At 42.8% G+C, this 20,047-nt stretch overlaps 1 protein-coding gene across 1 annotated transcript; it reads left to right on the top strand.

Annotated features, from left to right (window-relative positions):
* The first annotated feature begins 11,900 nt into the window (after positions 1 to 11,900).
* Positions 11,901 to 20,044, top strand: LOC102875142 (chromosome unknown open reading frame, human C9orf78). Its single transcript, XM_006892463.1, has 8 exons — positions 11,901 to 11,987; positions 12,322 to 12,381; positions 13,726 to 13,777; positions 13,916 to 13,986; positions 14,320 to 14,397; positions 16,678 to 16,875; positions 17,545 to 17,783; positions 19,953 to 20,044. The coding sequence occupies exons 1-8, from the start codon at positions 11,905 to 11,907 to the stop codon at positions 20,042 to 20,044; spliced, it is 873 nt and encodes a 290-aa protein (XP_006892525.1). The 5' UTR covers positions 11,901 to 11,904.
* The last annotated feature ends 3 nt before the right edge of the window (positions 20,045 to 20,047 follow it).

Below are 20,047 nucleotides of genomic sequence, written 5' to 3' on the forward strand. Positions count from 1 at the left end.
ACTAGGCCACTAGAGCTCGCCGAAGCACTGCACTGTGAAACATGAATGAAACGAAAACTAATTATGCTGGGCAACATAAATCAGTCACAAAAGAACAATGATGATATAAGACCACTAATATAAAAAGGGGCACTCTGGAGACCTAGTGTTAAGGAGCTGTGCTGCCAATCCTAAGGCACACAGTTCAAAACCACCAGATGCTCTACAGGAAGAAAATGGGCCATCTCTTCCCGTGTGACTTACTGCCTCTGAAAATCTGCTCGAGGGTTAGCAATGGGTCGGTTCCAACTCAACAGTACATAACAACTATATAAAAAGCTTGACATTAGAGTCAATTTTGGAATGTTAACGGAGATGAGAAAGGAAGAAGAAAAACAAAACAAAACTGGAGACCTAAGCTTGCATCCTGACATCAAGATAGTATGCATGAAGAGAGCAAAAGGTCATTTAAAAAGACAGGAAAGGAAGAAAATATCAAAATGGATACCAAAAGAGACTCTGAAACTTCCCTTCAGTGAACAGAAGATAAAGCAAAAGAAAAAAAAATTATAAAATAAGAGAGATGAACAGAAGATTTCAAAGGGACGCTCAAGAAGACAAAGCAAAATATTATACTGAAATGTACAAAGACCTGGAGTTATAAAACCGAAAGGGAAGAACAACCTCAGAATATCTCAAGCTGAAAGAACTGAAGGACAAACTCAAGCCTTGAGTTGTAAAGGAATCTATGAGCAAAATATTGACTGACATAGGGAATATCTAAAGATGATGTATTATGAAACTAGTCAACAGTAACACTAAAGCTTTTCTGGAATCAGCATACTATGAAGCACCAATGGAACAAATTTAAGTTGTACTGAAGGCTTTGCCAGAAAATATAGTTCTAGAAGTGACAGAATACCAACTGGCATGTTTCAGCTGATGACACTTTGGATGTGCTCACTCATCAATGGAAAAAAAAAAAATGGAAGACAGCTACCTTATCAACTGACTAAAGAGATCCATATTTGTGTTCATTTAAAAAAAAGTTGATTTGACGATACACATAAAAAAATGAAAAAATAATAAAATAGAATAAAAAAGTTTATCCAATAAGAATGCAGAGATTCTCAAACAACATCATTAATATCAAATGCAAGTAAAATCTTGCTGAAGATTGTTTTAAAACAGTTTGACCAATATATTCCCAGGGAACTTCCAAAAATTCAAGCTGGATTCAGAAGAGGTATGGAACAAGGAGTATCATTTCTATCAGATGGATCTTGACTGAAAGCAGAGAAAACAAGAAAGGTATTTACTTGTGTTTTATTGACTGCACAAAGATATTCTATGTATAGATCATAGCAAATTACAGCTAGCATTGAGAAGAATGGGAATTCCAGAACACTTAGTTGTGTGCATATAAAACCTGTACATGATCACAACAAGATACATCTTCTGAGATCTTGACTTCTATTCCCATGGACACTAACTCTGGTCTATGAATAGGTTCCACATGAAAGTGCTCTGAATACCCATTTTTTAAAAATCTTATTTATAATTTATCATGATCTACACACTCCAGAGCCTGAGGATTCAGTGAAACACTTTCAGGAACCTAGGTTATATCATCTGCATATCTAGGTTGTGAATGAATCTTCCAATCATTCGAATAGTCCAGCCTCTTAGATCATTTGCTCTGCATACAGACTGATATAACCCTAATGTACAACTTTCCTGATTTTATACCATATAGTATCCTTTGTTCTGTATTAATATCTTACCTTTTGTTCTATGCATAGGTTCTACATTATTACCAGTGACTGTTGTTTTGGGGTTGTTTTTTTTTTAATTCCTGTTGTTTGCAATGTTAGCCATAATTTGCTGTGATACATACAGTTTCAAGAAAAACAGATGCAAACATCTTTCCAAGATTCTCTGCTTTCAGCCAAAATCTATCTGGTATCACTAGCAATCTCTTTCTTTCCATTTTCCTTTTCAGTTTGAGAAACGCACAGTACCTTGGTTCTTTTTGGTTTTCTAATTCTACATCTTTGCACATTTCACAATAATATTTTTCTTTGTCATCTTGAGTCCAGAATGAAGGCTGCACAGTGGAGTGGACTTGGGGATGGGGCAGATTGTATATCAATGAAAGAATTTTTCTTTTACTTTTCAAAGAAAAGAGTGAATGGGGCGGGGGGTGCAGTGGATAGGGAGAAAATGCAATAATGAATGAATGGAAATCTAAAGTCTCTGTAAACGGTCATTAAAATTCATAATAAAAATATTCTCTTAAAAAAAACACACACACAAAAAAAACCCAAAAACAAACAAACCTGTACATGGCCCAAGAAGCAGTCATCCCAACTACTTCTGGATAGTGCATGTTTTAAAATGAGAAAAGGTATGTGCCAGGGTTGCATCCTTTCACCAGACCTATTTATTCATTCTGCTACTCAACAAACAATCTGAGAAGCTAGACTATATAAGGAATATGGGATCAGGACTGAAAGAAGACTAATTAACAACCTGTGTTATGAAGATGATACAGCCTTGCTTGCTGAAAGTGAAGAGGACTTGATGCATTTATTGAACAAAAAAATTAAGGACAAAAGCCTTCAATATGGACTATACTTCAACATCAAGAAAACAAAAATTCTTACAACTGGCAACATCATGATAAACACAGAAAAGACGGATGTTGCCAAATTAATTTTACTTGGATCCACAATCAACTCACATGGAAATAACAATCAAGAAATAAAGACATACTGCATTGGACAAATCAGCTGTCAAAACTAAGGTGTGCCTGACCCAAGCCATGGTATTTTCAATTGCATCACATGCATGTGAAAGTAGGACAATGAACAAGGAAAACTGAAGCACTGATGCCTTTGAACTGTGGTGCTGGCGAAGAGTATTGACTATGCCATGGACTGCCAAAAGAACAAATCTGGCTTGGGAAAAGTGCAGCCAGTTTTTAGAGATTAAACTGGTGAGACTTCAACTCGTGTCTCCGGGCACGAATGGATCAGTCCTTGGAGAAGGACATCATGCTTAGAAAAGTAGAAGACTGAAACAACTCAAGTGCCCATCAACAAGCGAATGGATAGAGAAGCTCTGGTATATTCACACAATGAATACTATGCTGCATTGAAAAACAAGAAACTCATGAAATATTAAACAAAATGGGTGACCCTAGAGGACATTATGCTGAGTGAAATATCTCAGTCACAAAAGGACAAATATTGCATAGTGCCACTGTTGTAAAACGAGACTGACATCAGGGTTGAGGGGAGACTGAGAAAAGAGGGGATAAATAATGTATACTGCATTGAAACAGATGAGAGATTTAAAAGGGCTATATAATTAGCAATTATTGTCATGACAGGTGTCCAGAATGAAGGCTACATAGTGGAGTGGACTTGGGGGGAGAGATTCTATAACAATGAAAAAATTTTTCTTTTACTTTTCAAAAATAAGAGTGAATTGGTTGGGGGAGAAAAGTGCAACAGTGAATGAATCCAAAATCTCTGTAAACTTTCATGAAAATCAATTTTTAAAAAAGTTGAAGATAAGCAAAGAGGAGGAAGACTCTCAGTGGGATGGACTGACTGTGACTGCAATGATGGCCTTAAGCACACAGGAATTGTGAGGATTGCTCATAATTGGGCAATGTTTCAATCTACTGTACATAGGGGTGCTATGAGTCAGTCAACTCTACAGCACCCAACAACCATAACATATCTCAGACAAAAAGGAAAAGTACCACATACTGCGTAAGCATGCTATGATTGATCTAGATACTAGGCTACCCACTAAACCCACTGCTGTCAGGTCAATTCTAACTCATGGGCATCCTCTATCAGGTTTCTGAGGCTGTAAATACTTATGGGAGTAAACCACCTCTCTCCCATGAGCTTATCAATCCAAATCACTGAACTTTCAGTTATAAACTAGTATATATTGACAAAATAAGGTTTTCTACCTATCAGCTGAGTTGCTCCTGTCTCAGCTGTCTTCCCGCCCCCGCCCCGTCTCAGATGTCTTAAAGAAGTGTTTTTGGTAACCTACCCAATACAACATCAGGATGGATGGTGAAGAGATTGTGATTGTTCACAGCTTCAGTTTGCTTGGCTCCACAGTCAACACTCTCGGCACCAGTAGCCAGTAAATTAGAAGATGTATTACCATGGGAAAGTCTGCTGTTAGGGACCTCTCTGAAGTACTCAAGAGCAACGGTGTCTCTTTGGAGACTAAGGTGCATCTGATATAGGCCATGGTCTTTGCTATCACTTGTTATGCATCAGAGAGTTGGACAATGACTAAGGAGGGTAGAAGGAGAATTGATGCCTTTGAGCCGTGGTGCTGGAGAAGAGTATTGAGGGTACCATGAACTGTTAGGAAAACAAACAGATTCATCCTGGAAAGGGTCAAACCAGGCTGCTCCTTGGAGGCAAGGATTCTAAGGCTCCATCTAACATACTTTGGACATGTTGCAAGGAAGGACAGGTCCTTGGAGAGGGACATCATGCTTGGTAGGGTGGAGGGACAGCGCAGAAGGAGAAGGCCCTCTATGAGGTGGATTGATTCAGTGACTGGGGTAATTGGGATGGGTGTATCAGAGATGGTGCGACTGGCACAGGACAGAGCAGAGTTTAGGGATGTTGTACATAGGGTCGCTATGAGTCGCAAGCGACTTGATGGCACATAACAACAACAACCAATACAAAAGATATCAGTGTCAGTTGCTGACATCAAGTCCCAGAACACAAACCAAGCACGAGTCCTGACTTCATGAGGCAGAGTCTGTGTTTCTTTTTTTTTTTTTAGAGTCTGTGTTTCAACACCAGGTTACTTGCATACAACCATTGGTGATGTTATAATTACTAATCACTGCCACCTTTTATGGTGGTTTTCTAAATGTCAGCTGCATCACAAGTGATTATAATTACAGAGGGCAATAATGGAGACACCTAGCCCTACGTTCAGCTCATTGCCCTGTCACTTGTTAGTCATCATGTAAACTCAGATAATGAAATCATTCAATCCTCAGTTTCCCCCAACCATATAATGGGAGCAAATGCAACAACCAAGGATACGAGTTGAAAGGAATGAAGTGAGAAAATGCATAGGAAGGATTTGACATGATGACTTACGATCCCATGAACTTTCAGGGTGGGTCAGATTCTGTACTCATCAGCACAGTAAGAAAGTTCAGAAACTTCTTAATACTTTAATTTCTATTACTGGTCATGCTTTATAGATCAGTAAGCAGAGTTGTAGGAATGTAAGTCACAAATCCAAGGTCACACAAAAGGGTGTGGAAGAGTCAGAATTCAAACATCCTCCATCAGGAACTCAACTTAGGATTCTAGAGCACAGGGCAGCACAGGTAACCAGCAAGCAAACACAGCAGCATCAAGCCAAGCCCAAGCACAGCTACAGGTTAAGACTCAAGCTGCTGACAATCAAAAAGGTGAACCCACAGACTGGAGCAAACCCTCCAACAACTTTACCCCTGTCCTGAGACGGCAATAATTCTGATCCTTAATTTCTCCTGTTTCTGCTTCTTCCCTACAACTTGAAGAGTCCCTTCTTTTTCAGAGGGAACACAAAGAAAAGCTGAGCAACCATTTCAGACAAGATGCTATAGAGATGTGGCAAAATTAGATCATGGATGAGTTGGAAGGGGCAGGGAGGGGAGGGCTGTTATAAAGGAAATTGTTGGAGCAAGTGGTAAATTTGAATATGGGCTACATTTCAGAGTCTAGTATGCTTATTAATGTTCAAGTTTCTGATGTTGAAAACCATTATCTGATTATATAATATCCTTGTTCTTATGAGATACCCCAGAAATATGTAGGGGTCAAGGGTCATGATGCCTGAAATTTATTCTCAACTAGATCAGCAATAATAATGATGATGATAATTCTAAAATGTAAGAACATGCATTTACACACAACTGTACACACACACAAAGTCGTAAGTCATCTTCTGAGTGTCTAAGGCTTATCATTCAGATGTATTTCCTAGCCAATTATTAACTGTTTATTTTGTGCTAAAGTAATTATTAAGGAGAGAAGATTAGGACAGAATACAAGACTCACTCTACAAGAGGCTTATATAAGCTCATGGGACCTCAGTGCTAGGTACTTTCTCTTGTGCAACGCTTGCTCTCCTGGGACACAGCATCCAGCCTGCATCATCCACAGTCGCCATCCAGCTGCACCAAAAATGACAGTCTCCAGGATCCTGGCCCAGTGCTCACCAGTCTCTGCACCACCAGCCTACCTTACTCACAGTGGCCATTCTGCTGTGCAAACCATCTACAGGATCCTAGCCCATTGGATCTAGAAGGTCAGGATGGGCTCTAGCAATGGGCTCTGGTGTCAGAGATGATGGGGACGGAACAGGATAGGATAGGGTTCACATTTTGTTGTTCACAGGGTGGCTATGAGACATACTTGAAGGCACATAACAACAACAACAACCACAACAATAACAAGGGATCAGTCTTGCCATTTCACCAGCCTCAGAAGGAGGTGTGGGAAGTAGGGGTAGAGCTGCAACACAGAAGATAGCCAGAGATGACAATGGTGCAGCAAGAAGTAGCAAGAGTTTGACCAGCTTGTAGAAGCTCTACTGGAGCCTGCTGACCCACAGAGCTAAGTGCTGTAACACTTGTCCAACAAGAGCTTGGGCAAGGTCCACTCAATAGCAGAAGACAAGAAGAAGCTGTCTTGGCCAAGAACTATACTCTGAATGGTTCCTTTTACTTCTTGAGTTATTCCTCATACTGGTTGTACCCTGTTATTTTTCTAATAAGCCAGAGAGCAAGGTGGGGGCCTTAGGGAAAGGCAACCCGATAGCAATAAAGGAGGTCTGGAATCCAGTCCCTTTTCAAGACAGGCACCATGCCCAGAGCTTCACCCACACCATCCAGTTAAATGCTTACTCAAGTCCATCACGTAAGGGCTTTCGCATCTTACAGAGGAAGAGTAGAGGCTCTGAGATGGAAAGAAACTACTTGCCTTAGATCATACAACAAGAAAGTGACACAGGCGTACCTGAGCCAGATGTGCTGGCCATGCAGCCCTGTCACATCTACACCTCTGTGCTAATTCATGTAACACATATAACAGACACTGAGTACAGGCTGAAAGAGAAAGACACCTGCTCTCCCAAGAGAATGAGGAGTGCTCTTAAGAGAGGTGCACATCCCATAGTCAGCATCACTGGGCAGCAGAGCTTAGCCTCCATCCAACCAACCACAAAGTGCTCTTCTCCAGATTCAGCAAAACTCCCGCCTCTCTTGGGGGATGAGAGAGTTAAGAGGGAAAAAGACAAGGCTGGTATGTCTGACAGCCTACCAAATCCAGCCTGGAGTCCCACTTTCAGGCTGCTCCATCCTGAATAAGGGCAGAGAGACTTTTCTTCCTGCCTGCCCCCACTCATAGGGGCAAGGTTAGGGGGTAGGGCCCACTCAGCTACGGACACTCAGCACAAGCAGTCCCGGAACCAGTGGCTGAGGCCAGGCCTTGAGTGAATGTTACTCATCACTTTTCCAGAGGTTCTGGCTGCATCTCCTCTTTCCTGAAGGACCAGAGTTGCACCAGTGCTGAGCCTCCCACCTATGGAAGGTGCCGTCACCTCCTTCTCTGAATCCATGGTTCTCACCACATTAGTCACCCCCATCCCCACACACCTACCCCTTCATGCATGCATGTGTCCACACCTCTCTACACATGCAGTGTTTCCCTTTTCTTTAGTGGACCACCAAACAACTCCCTTTCCCTGAACTCCCAAACATAACCCATAACCCAGACTTACTCCCTAAAAGCCAACCATCCTTCTGATGACTTCTGAAGAACGCCCAATCCTGGCCCCTGTTCTAACACATTCTCGTTTTCTACACCATTTTAGGCCCCATGTACTCATCAGCTTTACTCAGCCTTCCCCACTCCTAGAGAATATACATGTCTCCAACTCTTACACATATTATCTCACTGAATTCTCACAACCCTCTCAGGAAGTAGACATCATCACTAGCACCAGTTAAAGTTACATAAACTGAGGTTCGGAGAGGTAGAATAACTGGCTGGTGGTCACACATATTTTGAGTGGCTGAGCCAGGATTCAAACCCACGGCTGACTACACAGGATTCAGCATTCTCGTGGCAAGCAGCTACACAGCCTTCCAATCTGCTCTGGGGAGGATTATGACCTTTTCTAATCCAAATCCCGAGACTCCAACGGCAGTCACTGGCAAGAGGCTCTTCTGAGTCCCTCTTAACAGGGTTATGTCTGTTGCCGTTAGGTACCATCAGGCTGGAACAGACATGCAGATGACCCTCCACTGAATTCTCAGAGGCAGTACACTGCACTGAGGAGCCCTTCTATCTTTCCCCCTGTGAGCAGCTGGTGGATTTGAATCGCATATCTTTGGGTTGGCAGTGCAACTCCTTACCACCAAGCCACCAGAGCCCCCTCACAGAGTATACTTTTACTTGATTTAAATTCCTTGAAGTCTAGGATAATTTCTCTGCATAGTCCAAATACTGGTACTTTAGTTCTGGGCTCCATGAGAGTCAGTTCACTGGACAGGGCATAGGTTTGGAGTTATCTCAGGCTGGCAATGCCTAGGGGTTAGAAAGTCTGGAAGCTGTGACTGACTCAGGTCATTGAGAGACTCAAACTTAGAAATTCAGGTCTGAAGACAGCTAAAATCACAGAGCTGCAGTCACATCAAAGGTCACACAGCTAGTAGATGGCAAAGCAGGAAGTCTGGTGGGGGAAGAGAGGCTCAGAGAAGGGAAGGTTCTCGGCTGAAATCACACAACAAGCTGGCAAAACCAGGACTGGAACTCAGAATCTATCACTCAGTACACTGCTGCATTTGTTCTATCACCAACTAAGTCACCAGCTAGGATCTACTAATTTAAACATGCAGCTCATTCTTCTGTCTCCTGATTTCTCTTGCCTCACTATCTTTTCTCTCTTTCATGGTGCTCATCTCCTCCTATCAAATCCTTCTGCTTTTAAAATGTTATTAGAAAGTAACTGCTAGTTCAGGTTTGCTCACTAATGTATTTCAAACACCTAGAACAATATCAGCTCCAAATATAAAGTATACGTGTGTGTATCTATATCTATATATCTATCTATATCTACATCTACATCTATGTCTATATCTATCTCAACTGGACATTTCAAGCACCTAGAACAATACTGACTCCAAATATAAAGTACATATCTATATCTATCGACTTGACGACAATCAACAACAACACACACACACACGCACGCGCGCGCAATCATTGCTAACTCACAGCTAACCCTCTAGCAGGTTTTCAATGGCTGTAAATCTCATGGGAGAAGACAGCCCATCTATCTTCCGAGGAGTGGCTGGTGGATTTGAACTGCCAGGGAAACATGGCCTTTCAGCTAGCAACACAGCTCTCTACAGACTACGCCACCAGAGTTTCTCCTAAGGGCTTAATAAATATATGCTGAATAAGTGGATAAGACAAACCAACCTTTACTGAATATCTGTGCCAGGTTTTTAATTGTATCACTTTGCTGGATCCCAATATTACCTGGACTTAATTACTTAAGCCTGCTGAACTCTGAAATGAGCAAACATCTGGCTTCAGATAAGAGACAGCATACCAACCCAAATCTTACATTTTCTTAAACAACCAAACTCCCAAGCCAAGGCTCAGCTTTGAACTCACTAGGACCCAAATTTCCTGTGCCTCTCCAGAAAGGTTTGACAGACTTAGAGGATCTGCATCCCTCAATGCAGTTACTGCCAGATACACAGCTCCTATTTTCTGAGCATTATCAGTGGGCAAGTGCTGTGCTACACACACTTCAGTCAGATCTGCCACAGTCCAGGTGGTGAGTGTACTGGGCACTCCTGCCGCGCCCAGGGTGGGCAGACAGCTCAATTAGATCACATGCTCCTTATAGGACATTAAATAAGGAAGTCTTGAAATGTCCCTATCCCTCCAGAAACTGCCTGTGAGTAGTGCCTGGTACCTTCATGAAGCTGGTGTTGTGGAAGAGAGGCCTGCCAGATGGGCAAATTCAGAGCCACCTCTGAGAGGATGAAAGCTGCAGAAGCCAGGGCAGCAGACCTCAGTACGCTCACTCCCTGAGTTCCACAGAGCCTTTCCTTCAGCGGACAAGGAGCTGTAATATATGGCCTTTGATCAAACCCAGAGGGCTTCTTCCAAGAATTCAAGTCTACTATTTGTCCCAATCCAAGAAAGAGAAGAGACTGTTCCAGAGAAAAGTAGGAGATGCCAGCACGCCTCCCTGCATCATCCAGGAAGGTGTTCCACAAAAGGGAACCAAAAAGAGTCTCCATTAATTCCTTCCTCAGGCAAAACCTAAATAACAAAAAGCAAAACTAAAATTCATTGCCACTGGGTCAAACTGCCTCATAGCTGACTCTCTATCAGGGTGTTCACTATCCCTCCCCACCCCCAAGCTCTTAATCGCATGGGAGGAGATTGTCCATCTCTCTCCTATGGAGCTGCTGGTGGATTTGAACTGCTAAAGACCTTTTTGACTGCTTGACCTTTTTGGATTCTAATAACTCCCTAAGGACTAGGCCACCAGAGCTCTCCGCAGTCAGTGAGCTGTTTCAACAGCAGCTGCAGCAGCATTTGCTGAACTTTTACTATGCCATGGAGCCCAGCTCCACCTTCTAACTGTGTAACTTTAGGTCGTAAGTGCTTTTCTGAGCCGCAGTATCATCCTCTATAAAATGTAAAATAATAATCGAATCCACTTCTTAAGATTATTGGAAGAATTTGAAAAGATAGAGAATGCTTAGCACAGTGTTTCATAAGAGGCAAGTCTCTATAAGGAAAGGATGGACTTAGAGTGATAAAATGAAAACAATCCATTATTTAAGGTGGTTCTTTAAGCCTCATATATTGAGACATTATTCATGCATTTATATTCTAAGCACTGGTTAGTGTGTTTTTCCAAATAAACTTAATCTTTACAGCATTCTCAAAATGGTAAGAAAGCAAAGACTGTCCTTTTGACCAAGCAGGAAAAAAAGGCCCCTGATGGCCCAGGCAGGAATTGGACAAGCATCCGACGCAGCGAGAAGAGCACTCCGGACTCAAACCCCTCCAGAGGGTTCAAAGCGTCAGATGCTCCTCTCCTCGGGGAGGAGTGGTCGGAGGCCATTATAAGCGGGGCCAGTGGGCTCTAGGACTTCGATTCACCAGAGCTTGGGAGAAGTGATTACCTTTTGTCCCTAAAGAAAAACCGGGCCCAAACCCCCCCCCGGGGAAAAATAAGTCAGCGCCCCAAGACGTCACACGTATGCTTTCAACGCCGGGTCAAGCCTGGGTAAAAACCAAATGATGGGCAGCCCTAGTTGCAGAGCGCTCGGGCCGCAAGCAGTTTACAAAAAGCGACTACAGGGACCCAGAGGACCACCCTGGGCAGTGGTCGCAAGGGAAGGGGGCAGCGCTGGCCGGAGAATCCAAGCTCCGCTCACCTGGCCACGACATCTGGTGCACCTGGCAGGGCCAGGCCCCCGCCGGTCTGGAGCAGGGCTGGAGAGGCCTCTTCTCCCAGGGGCCCGGCCCCCTGAAGCAGCAAGCGGCTGCCGGTAACTCACCTGCCGTCGTAACCGCGCAGCCACCGCCTGTCAGTCAAGCGCGCCCTCGGCAGAGCCGCGCAGGGTCTGGGGGCTCGGCCGACCGTGCCCCGCCTCCTCTCCCTCAACAGTCCAATCGGGAGGGTCTGACGTAGTGCTGGGGGCGTGCCCAGCGAGCAGTGAGTTGGGGGCGGGACCTAGCGGGCCTGGCGCTCTGACCACACTTGAGCGCGCCGGAAGCAGCTTGGGTATCGCGCAGCAGTGCGGCCGCACCACCGCGGAGCGGTGCCAACATGCCGGCTCCTGGAAAGGTTTTCCGCCGGCGGCGCGTCGACTCGGAGTCCGAGGAAGATGAACAGGATTCAGAAGAGGTTCGGTGAGTGTCAGAGGAGACTTCCCCGGGGCTGGAAGGCTTGAGGGTCTCGCTAGTGGACAGCGGTCTTGTTGACACCGCCGTTGAATTGAATTTGTTGTCCATTTCTAAAGAAGAAAAAATTGAGCCTAGTAGGGATGATGCCCCTGGCCCAAGCCCACATGGTTGGGAGAGGTGCTCCTGGGAGGCACTGTGGGACTGAACTCCCAGTTAGATTAGGCGCCAGATCGATCTCTTGTGAGTGTGGTACGGCAGTGGCTCAGTGTTTATCCAAGCTGTTTGTTGGCTGCCCCTAAGGGATACCAGGCAAAATAACTCATGCTTTACCTTTCTTTAGATTAAAACTGGAAGAGACACGAGAGGTGCAGAACTTGAGGAAAAGGCCCAACGGGGTGAGGTGAGTACACATGAGGGGTTGGATTGGGAGAGACAGAGATAGCAGACACGCCCCCACCCATGTTATAAATACTACAAGTTACGCTGCCTTGAGAGGGACTTGAAACGTTAACTCGTAATGTGTGATTTATTTTTTTCTTAGCATCCCAATTTTCATTCAGAGTTTGTTTATAGGTTTAAAAATTAAGATACATGTTTAAAACTATTACCACGTAGGAGGACAAATTAGTATTGTCATTAAGCCCCAGGTTAATCCAATAATTTTTCATGAAATTACTTACACAGCCTCTTTTGAGCTCCTTGGAGGGATTTTTGTGTTGTGGAATGGCCTTTATTAAACGGTCTTCACAAGATCTTCCTTCAACATAATCACTTCACAACACTTGGATACCAGCATTCTTTTCAGTGTCGCCTCTTTGTTGAGCTGCTACACTTCCATCACCAATTTATCCTTGTCTGTCAGATTTTCATTATTGATCACTGGCATCTCTCACTAAGTGAATGGTTTGTTTCTTTGTTTCTTAAATTCCTTTGCTATAACCAGTTTCTCATGAAGTGCTCTGAACAATCTTGCAAAGTGTGGTCTTGATGTTTACTCCAGAGGCACAGAAACAGGTCTTTAGTGTATGGGTTGGGGTTGACTGTCCTTGTTACCCTCAGCTAATGGTGAAATGCCTATTGATTGTTAAGAGATAGAAAGATTTAGAAAAGTGTAAATCAAGAAATTGCTCTACCAAACCCAGTGTAAACATTTCTCTTTATATTGTGATTTGGGTGATAATTGTTAACCTTTTAGGGAGCTCTGGTGACAAAGCCTGTAGAGAGTTGCATTGCTTACGCAAACACTGTTAACTCTCTGGCTGTTCAAATCCTCCCTCTGCTCTTAGGGAGAGGGATAGGCAGTTTCCTCCCTGTGATTTACAGCCTTGAAAACCCAGCAGAGGGTCATGAATGAGTTGATTCCAACTCAACAGCATGGAGTTTGAGAATGAGTTTACATTTAATGGTCTTTCCAGTTACTATTCTCTCTTATTTTTTATTAATTATTCCTCTGTTTTGGGACCTGTCTTCAGCTGCATTTTCTCAAAAGGCAAAATCTTAGAACATGGCCAAACCAAGAGAATACCAAATAACGTTGCAAAAATAAATAAATAAACCACTTCACTGCCACCTGCTCTAGCAGCTAGAGCATTTATTGAGCTCTTATTTTATTTGTGTAGACTTTCCCAGCTAGCTTTGGTGCCCACACTTCTTATTTCATCCTTGCACTAATATAACATGCAGACTTCCTGAGTACACTTCCCTCTGATTTCTGAAGTATTCTCTTTTTGTTTTTGTTTTTCAGTGCTGTGGCCCTGCTGGTGGGGGAGAAAGTACAGGAAGAGACTACACTAGTGGTAAGTTGAGGGGCCCTCCCTTAGCTGTGAAAAGATGTGGCTGCTCTTCCCTGAATGATTGGGTTTATTTTTCTTTAAAAAGAAATTTCGCTGCCAATTTTGTAGATGCTTCTTTTAAGCTATGTTTGTTTTCTGCAGGATGATCCTTTCCAGATGAAGACAGGTGGTATGGTGGACATGAAGAAACTGAAGGAGAGGGGCAAAGATAAGTAAGTACAGCACACGCTGGCCTGTAAATTCACCTTTAGCGTAAATGAAGTGAATAAACTCTTTAAAGACTTTTTTTGACACAAAATCTAGGTTTGGTTTGGTTTAAAAAAGGGATGGAGGGAAGCACGTTTAATCAGTATAAAAACGAATGAAAAAGATCTCATTTCCCAGAAGCATCCTCAGAGGTTAGCAGTTTACATGCACTGATTACTAGATGTTTTTTCCCGTTTACATACTGTATGTGTATCTTTTTCTTTCATACATAAACAGGATCACACTGTCCTTTTTCCCTTTATCTGACCCTAGCACTTACCCCTGTTCTCTTCATTTAGGATCAGTGAAGAGGAAGATCTCCATTTGGGAACATCGTTTTCTGCAGAAACCAACCGAAGGGATGAGGATGCAGACATGTAAGTCCATGTCCATGAGTAACAGGTGGTGTGGCATCCAGCTCAATGGGGTCTAGGATGTTTCATCACAGGTAACATGCTGTCATTTTCCAGGCATCGAAGTTGGCCTTGCTCTCACCATCTCCCAGGCTCTAGAACTTTGAAAATTTCCTAATAGTTCTTTGGAACGGAAGATTTTAGAATGTTAGGTTGTGGTAGTAAATATGGACGTGCCCTCTTCTTATTTTGCTATTAGACACATACCTGCCATCTTCCATAAGCTTTCTCTATTCAAAGAGCCTTGCTTGTAACACCACAGAAGATAATCTTATGATATAGACTTGTCTTTTTTTTTTTTTTGTGAGAAAAATTTATATTTAGAATTAGCCCACTGGACTCAGTTAGATGATCCCAATTTTGTTGGCAACATCCAAAGCATCATAGTCAGGAGCAAGTCAAACAGAGGCCTTCTTCTCTCCACCAGGCCTAATCAAAGTGTTGACCTTAGCCACATCCGTGTCATAGAGCTTCTTTACAGCTTGTTTAATTTCGTGCTTGTTATCTTCTATCTTCTTTATGGCTGACTCGGTGGTCAGGGGAAATTTGATGATGGCATAGTGGTCAAGCTTGTTTTTCCTGGGTTTGCTCTTCTAGGGGTATTTGGGCTGCCTTCGGAGTCTCGGCGTCTTAGGCCACCCGAAGATGGGTGACGTGCAGATCTTTTTTTTTGTGGCTGTGGATGCCCTTCAGGACTGCCTTCTTGGCCTTTAATGCCTTTACTTTGGCTTCAGTTTTGGGAGGGGCAGGGGCTTCCTTCTTCACTTTTGGCGCCATCTTCATAGAAAGTAGACTTGTCTTTTAAGTGAAGATTTGTAGCTTGAATGGACAAACTCAAGCTCTTTTTAGCCTTCTTATTTCTCCATGGACTGATGAAAGCTAGCTTGTTTGCTAATGGTGATGTGATGTGTGTCATAAGCTGATCCATTGCAACCCTGTAGGACACAGTCTAACTGTACCATCAGGTTTCCTAGGCTGTAATTTTAAATGTTTTTTTAATCTTATTTTATTTTCTGTGTTTGTACCGTCAAATCGGATCTGACTGGTACAGGAGGAGATTGGCCCTCCTTCTCCAACAGAGCATCTGGTGGATTCAAACCCTGTGCCTCTGGAATTGCAGTGCAGCTTCTTGCCTCTAGGCCACCAGAGCTCCGTTAGGCTGTAGTTTTTACTGGAACAGATCTCCAAGTCTTTTCTGCCACAGGGCAGATGGTTTTTAAGCATTGGCCTTTTGATTCGTGACTGAGGGCTATAAATCCCATGGGAGAAAATTGCCTATCCTTTTCCTGAGGAGCTGCTGGTAGATTTGAACCATGAGAGAGGCACCACCTTTGGATTAGCAGTGAAACTCCCTGCTGAATTGTTTTTGGGGTTTTTTACTACTACTTGTATTGTTAAGTGCCATTAACTATGACTCATAGTGACCCTCTGAACAGTGGATCTGAACCCTGCCCTATCCTGTGCCATCCTTACCATCTCTGATATATTCAAGCCCACTGTTACTGTCACTGTGTCAGTCCGTCTTGTTAAGAGTCTTCCTTCCCTTTGCTGATCCTCTACCTTTCCAAGCATGATGTCCTTTTCCAAGGACTGGCCTCTTAAAAATGTGCCCAAAGTACGTGAGACTAGGTTTCACTATCCTTGCCTCCAAGAAGCACCCAGCCTGCACCTTTTCCAAGACATATTTGTTTGTCATTTTGACAGTCCATAGAAGATTCAGCAGTCTTCACTTGAGAAATGCCAAACAAGTTCCAGCTTTTTGCACATTTTGCTTTGTCTTCTAGAGCTGCCCTTTGAAAAACTTCTGTTCATCTCCTTTTACTTTGGCAGTTCTTCTCTTGTTTTGGCTTCTCAGCATTTGAGTGTGACTTTCAGAGTCTGTTCTGATCTTTTCTTTCTCCCCTGTCTTTGTAATGACTTTGCTTTCTTCATGGGTGATCATGTTGGTGTCATTCTACAATTCATTTTGTCCTTGATCATAAGTGTTCAATGCCTCAAACTTACTCTTGATGAGATAATTTTAAATACCTGTGCAGTAGACTCAAGGACATATGTTGGTGCTTGTGGACTGGTTTTTGTTTTCACAGCTTTAGTTTGAACTTGCATGTGAGTAATTGATGATCTGTTCCACAGTCTGCTCCTGGCCTGGTTTTGACTGCTGATATTAAGTTTCTCTAATTTACAAAACAGACATTCTACATTTCATGGTCTTCCCTAGTAAGGTCTATGTGTTTCTCATTTCAGGATGAAATATATTGAAACAGAGCTGAAAAAGAGGAAAGGGATTGTGGAACATGAGGAACAGAAAATAAAGCCGAAGAATGCAGAGGACTGTCTCTATGAACTTCCAGAAAATATACGCGTCTCCTCAGCCAAGAAGACGGAGGAGATGCTTTCCAACCAGATGCTGAGTGGCATCCCCGAAGTCGACCTTGGCATTGAGTGCGTTTCAGGGTCACAGTCTCACTTCCCACTAACCTTAGGCAAAAGAAAGAGAACTCTGCTTCCCACTAAAATTTAAGAGGGCCATTTCTTACTTACTTCCTTGGAAACTCACAAATAGAAAGTTCATAGTTCTGGGTGTTATGAGATGTTTGCTGCAGGAATCTCAGGGTTGCAAGTCTTGGTCAGGGTATTAAACTTTAGAGACCCTGACTACTGAAAGCAAAGGATTAATCTTTATCACAGCCTTTCAACTGTTCGAATCAGGACTTTTTAGTCTTCTATTTTATCTGACAGAAGGTATGTTAAAGATTCAAGCAATGCTTTAGCTTATGATCTTCCTTTGATTTTAACCATAAAATATCTGCATTAATGCAGGATTACCATGTAGGAAAATCAATATTCAGAATCATCTTTGCATGTAATGGGAAGTTGGTAGACTACTTTCCTGACCTTTGACAGCTCACTGAACTCCTTTGAGACTTGATTTCCTCTTGACCAGGAAAGGAGAATCTTTGCATGAGAATATGGTTATATAGAGCTCTAGGGAACTCTGCCCTGGAAGGTTATTTCCTTGTGCAGTGGTGGGCTGCCAGCCTTACCAGTCACTTCTGTTTGAGTACCCAATGTGCTATACCCTAACCCATGGTCTGACTTTTCTTGCTCTAGTGCCAAAATAAAAAATATCATTTCCACTGAGGATGCCAAGGCCCGACTGCTGGCAGAGCAGCAGAACAAGAAGAAAGACAGTGAGACATCATCCTTTGTGCCCACCAATATGGCTGTGAACTACGTGCAGCATAACCGATTTTATCATGAGGAGCTCAATGCGCCCATTCGGAGAAACAAAGAAGAGCCCAAAGCCCGGCCCTTGAGAGTGGGTGACACGGAGAAGCCGGAGCCCGAGCGTGAGTACAGCAGAGGCTGTGGGGGGCTCCAGCTCTGGGAACACAGGGGTAGAGTGGGGCTACTTGGGAGTAGCTAGGTTCCTGTACCCACATTCTTCACCTCTCTAAGCCTCACTTTCCCTATTTTTAAATGAACAGAGTAGTAGAACCCCATGAATTATCTTTGGAGATTTAGTGGGGTTTTAATATGGTAGCGATTGAAGAAATTAGAAAACTTCATTACGCAGAAATGAATTAAAGGCAGCAGCTGAATAGATAAACAGAAGGTGATGTATACAAGCCATAAGAGGTTATACACCTATACAAAGGAATGAAGGTCTGATGCATGCTTCATCCAACATAGCTCAGACTTGGAAATCTTGTGCTAATATGGAGTTACTGCTTAATAGGTGTGGAGTTTCTATTTGGGATGATGAAAAAATTTGTAAATCAGGAAGAGTGGTGGGTGCACAACATTGTCAATGAAATTAATGCCACTGAATTGTATAATTCACAGTAGTTAAAATGGCAGATTTTATGTTCTGCAAAAAATAATTTGCAATCATATTAGTACCCCTCAAAAAAAAATTTTAAGTGCTCACTTTGGCAGCACATATACTTTAGTGCTATATATATACTAAAATTGGTACAGAGGAGATTAGCATGGCCCCCGTGCAAGGATGACATGCAAATTCATGAAGTGTTCCATATTTTTAATAAACTTGCTTTATAGTGAAAAAATAAAATGTACTCAATTTCACCACTTAAAGATTAATAGTTGTTAATTTTTTTAAACAAACTTTCTGATGTTATACAAATACAAATATTTATATAAAGCCTATATACATAGTATGCTAGCTTAATAGAATATCTTTAAAATTTTTGCTTGGCAGTACACTGTGCATGTCTCTTTGTGACAGTAAGTTATTCTAGCATTATTTGATTTTGCTTTTGGTGGAAATTACAGCAAAATGAAATACCAGTTCAACAGTTTCCATATGTACAATACCGTGTTATCATTTTCATAACAACATCATGTTCTATTGTTTAGCAGTAGTTTAACCATTTCCTTCTTATTGGACATTTACGTTATTTCCCATTTTTCCCTATTTCATACGTGACCTTTCTTAACTACCTCGTGTCCTCAGGCCATATCCTGAGGTTTCACCGAGCTGTGCTCTAGACGTGTGATGTGCATCTTTTCTCCCATTGACTGCATCTAATGGTTTCCTTGCCCCACACACTCACAGCACCAGATGGTGTCATCTTTTCAGTCAGTGAAGAAATGTTATATTTGCTGGTTTCTGAAAAATTAGTCTATTGGTGTATCTCTTAACTGCTATGTTGGAAATTCTTTATTGAAGAATTTTGAGTGATTGCCGTCGTCTCAGCTGACCTTCACTTTCTTAGTGGCCTTATAGCAGTCACCTCATCCCGCAGAGCAGGGATGGTGACGTGCCCTGAGCTAGAGTAGTTGTGTGGATTGAAGGGAAGGATTACCTAGTGTTGTTCACCTAAAAAGCTCTGGCAGTGGTTAAATCACTTGGCTCCAACCAAAAGTTAGCAGTTAAAACCCACTGGTGGTTTTGTGGAAGTAAGGTGTGTCAATCTGCCCCTATACCAGTTACAGCTTTGAAGATCCTGCAGGAGCAGATCTGCTCTGTCCCATGGGGCCACTGTGAGTTGGAATTCATTTGATGGCAATATATTCACCTTGTTGTTAAGTGCCTGTCGAGTCGTAGACAACTCATAACGACCCTATGAACAAAAGACCTGAACACTTGTATAACTTCCATCGTTTCTCTGAATTCTTAGAGTTTCTGGAGGCAAGCTATTTTGGAAGTGGATGCCACTCCTGCTCCCAAGCCCATTTTAATTCAGGAGCTTCACCAAACACTGCCCACTATGGGTCACCATCATCACATTTGACACATCAGTGTCACAGTGTTTACCCTCACAGCAACCACGAGTTACCTCTCACCTTAGTTAATGCTTATGTCGCATGTTTTAGCTGGCTTTTTCTTTTCCTGCTTTGAAACAAGTATTTTCCAAGCCTCTCCTGTGTTGCTGTTCAATGTGTTCGGCCCCATGGTGACTCTAGGAAGTGTGTTCTCCAGCATGGTCCTTGTCTCTGTGGAACAGGTGGGTTCCAGAATGGCACCCAGACTTACCCGTTCTTTTCTTTCTTAGGGTCTCCTCCTAACCGCAAGCGTCCCGCTAATGAGAAGGCCACCGATGACTATCACTATGAGAAGTTCAAGAAGATGAATAGGCGATACTGAAGG

The sequence above is a fragment of the Elephantulus edwardii genome, unplaced genomic scaffold (genome assembly GCF_000299155.1).
Source record: "Elephantulus edwardii isolate Elephantulus edwardi_28Jun2011 unplaced genomic scaffold, EleEdw1.0 scaffold00116, whole genome shotgun sequence".
NCBI classification, from domain to species: domain Eukaryota; kingdom Metazoa; phylum Chordata; class Mammalia; order Macroscelidea; family Macroscelididae; genus Elephantulus; species Elephantulus edwardii.

Excerpts from the sequence above, each read along its gene's own strand:
- LOC102875142 (XM_006892463.1), top strand. The coding sequence starts at position 11,905 with ATGCCGGCTCCTGGAAAGGTTTTCCGCCGGCGGCGCGTCGACTCGGAG. Across the intron at positions 12,382-13,725 it reads AAAAGGCCCAACGGGGTGAG|TGCTGTGGCCCTGCTGGTGG; the intron begins GTGAGTACACAT and ends TTTGTTTTTCAG. Across the intron at positions 13,987-14,319 it reads AAGGAGAGGGGCAAAGATAA|GATCAGTGAAGAGGAAGATC; the intron begins GTAAGTACAGCA and ends CTCTTCATTTAG.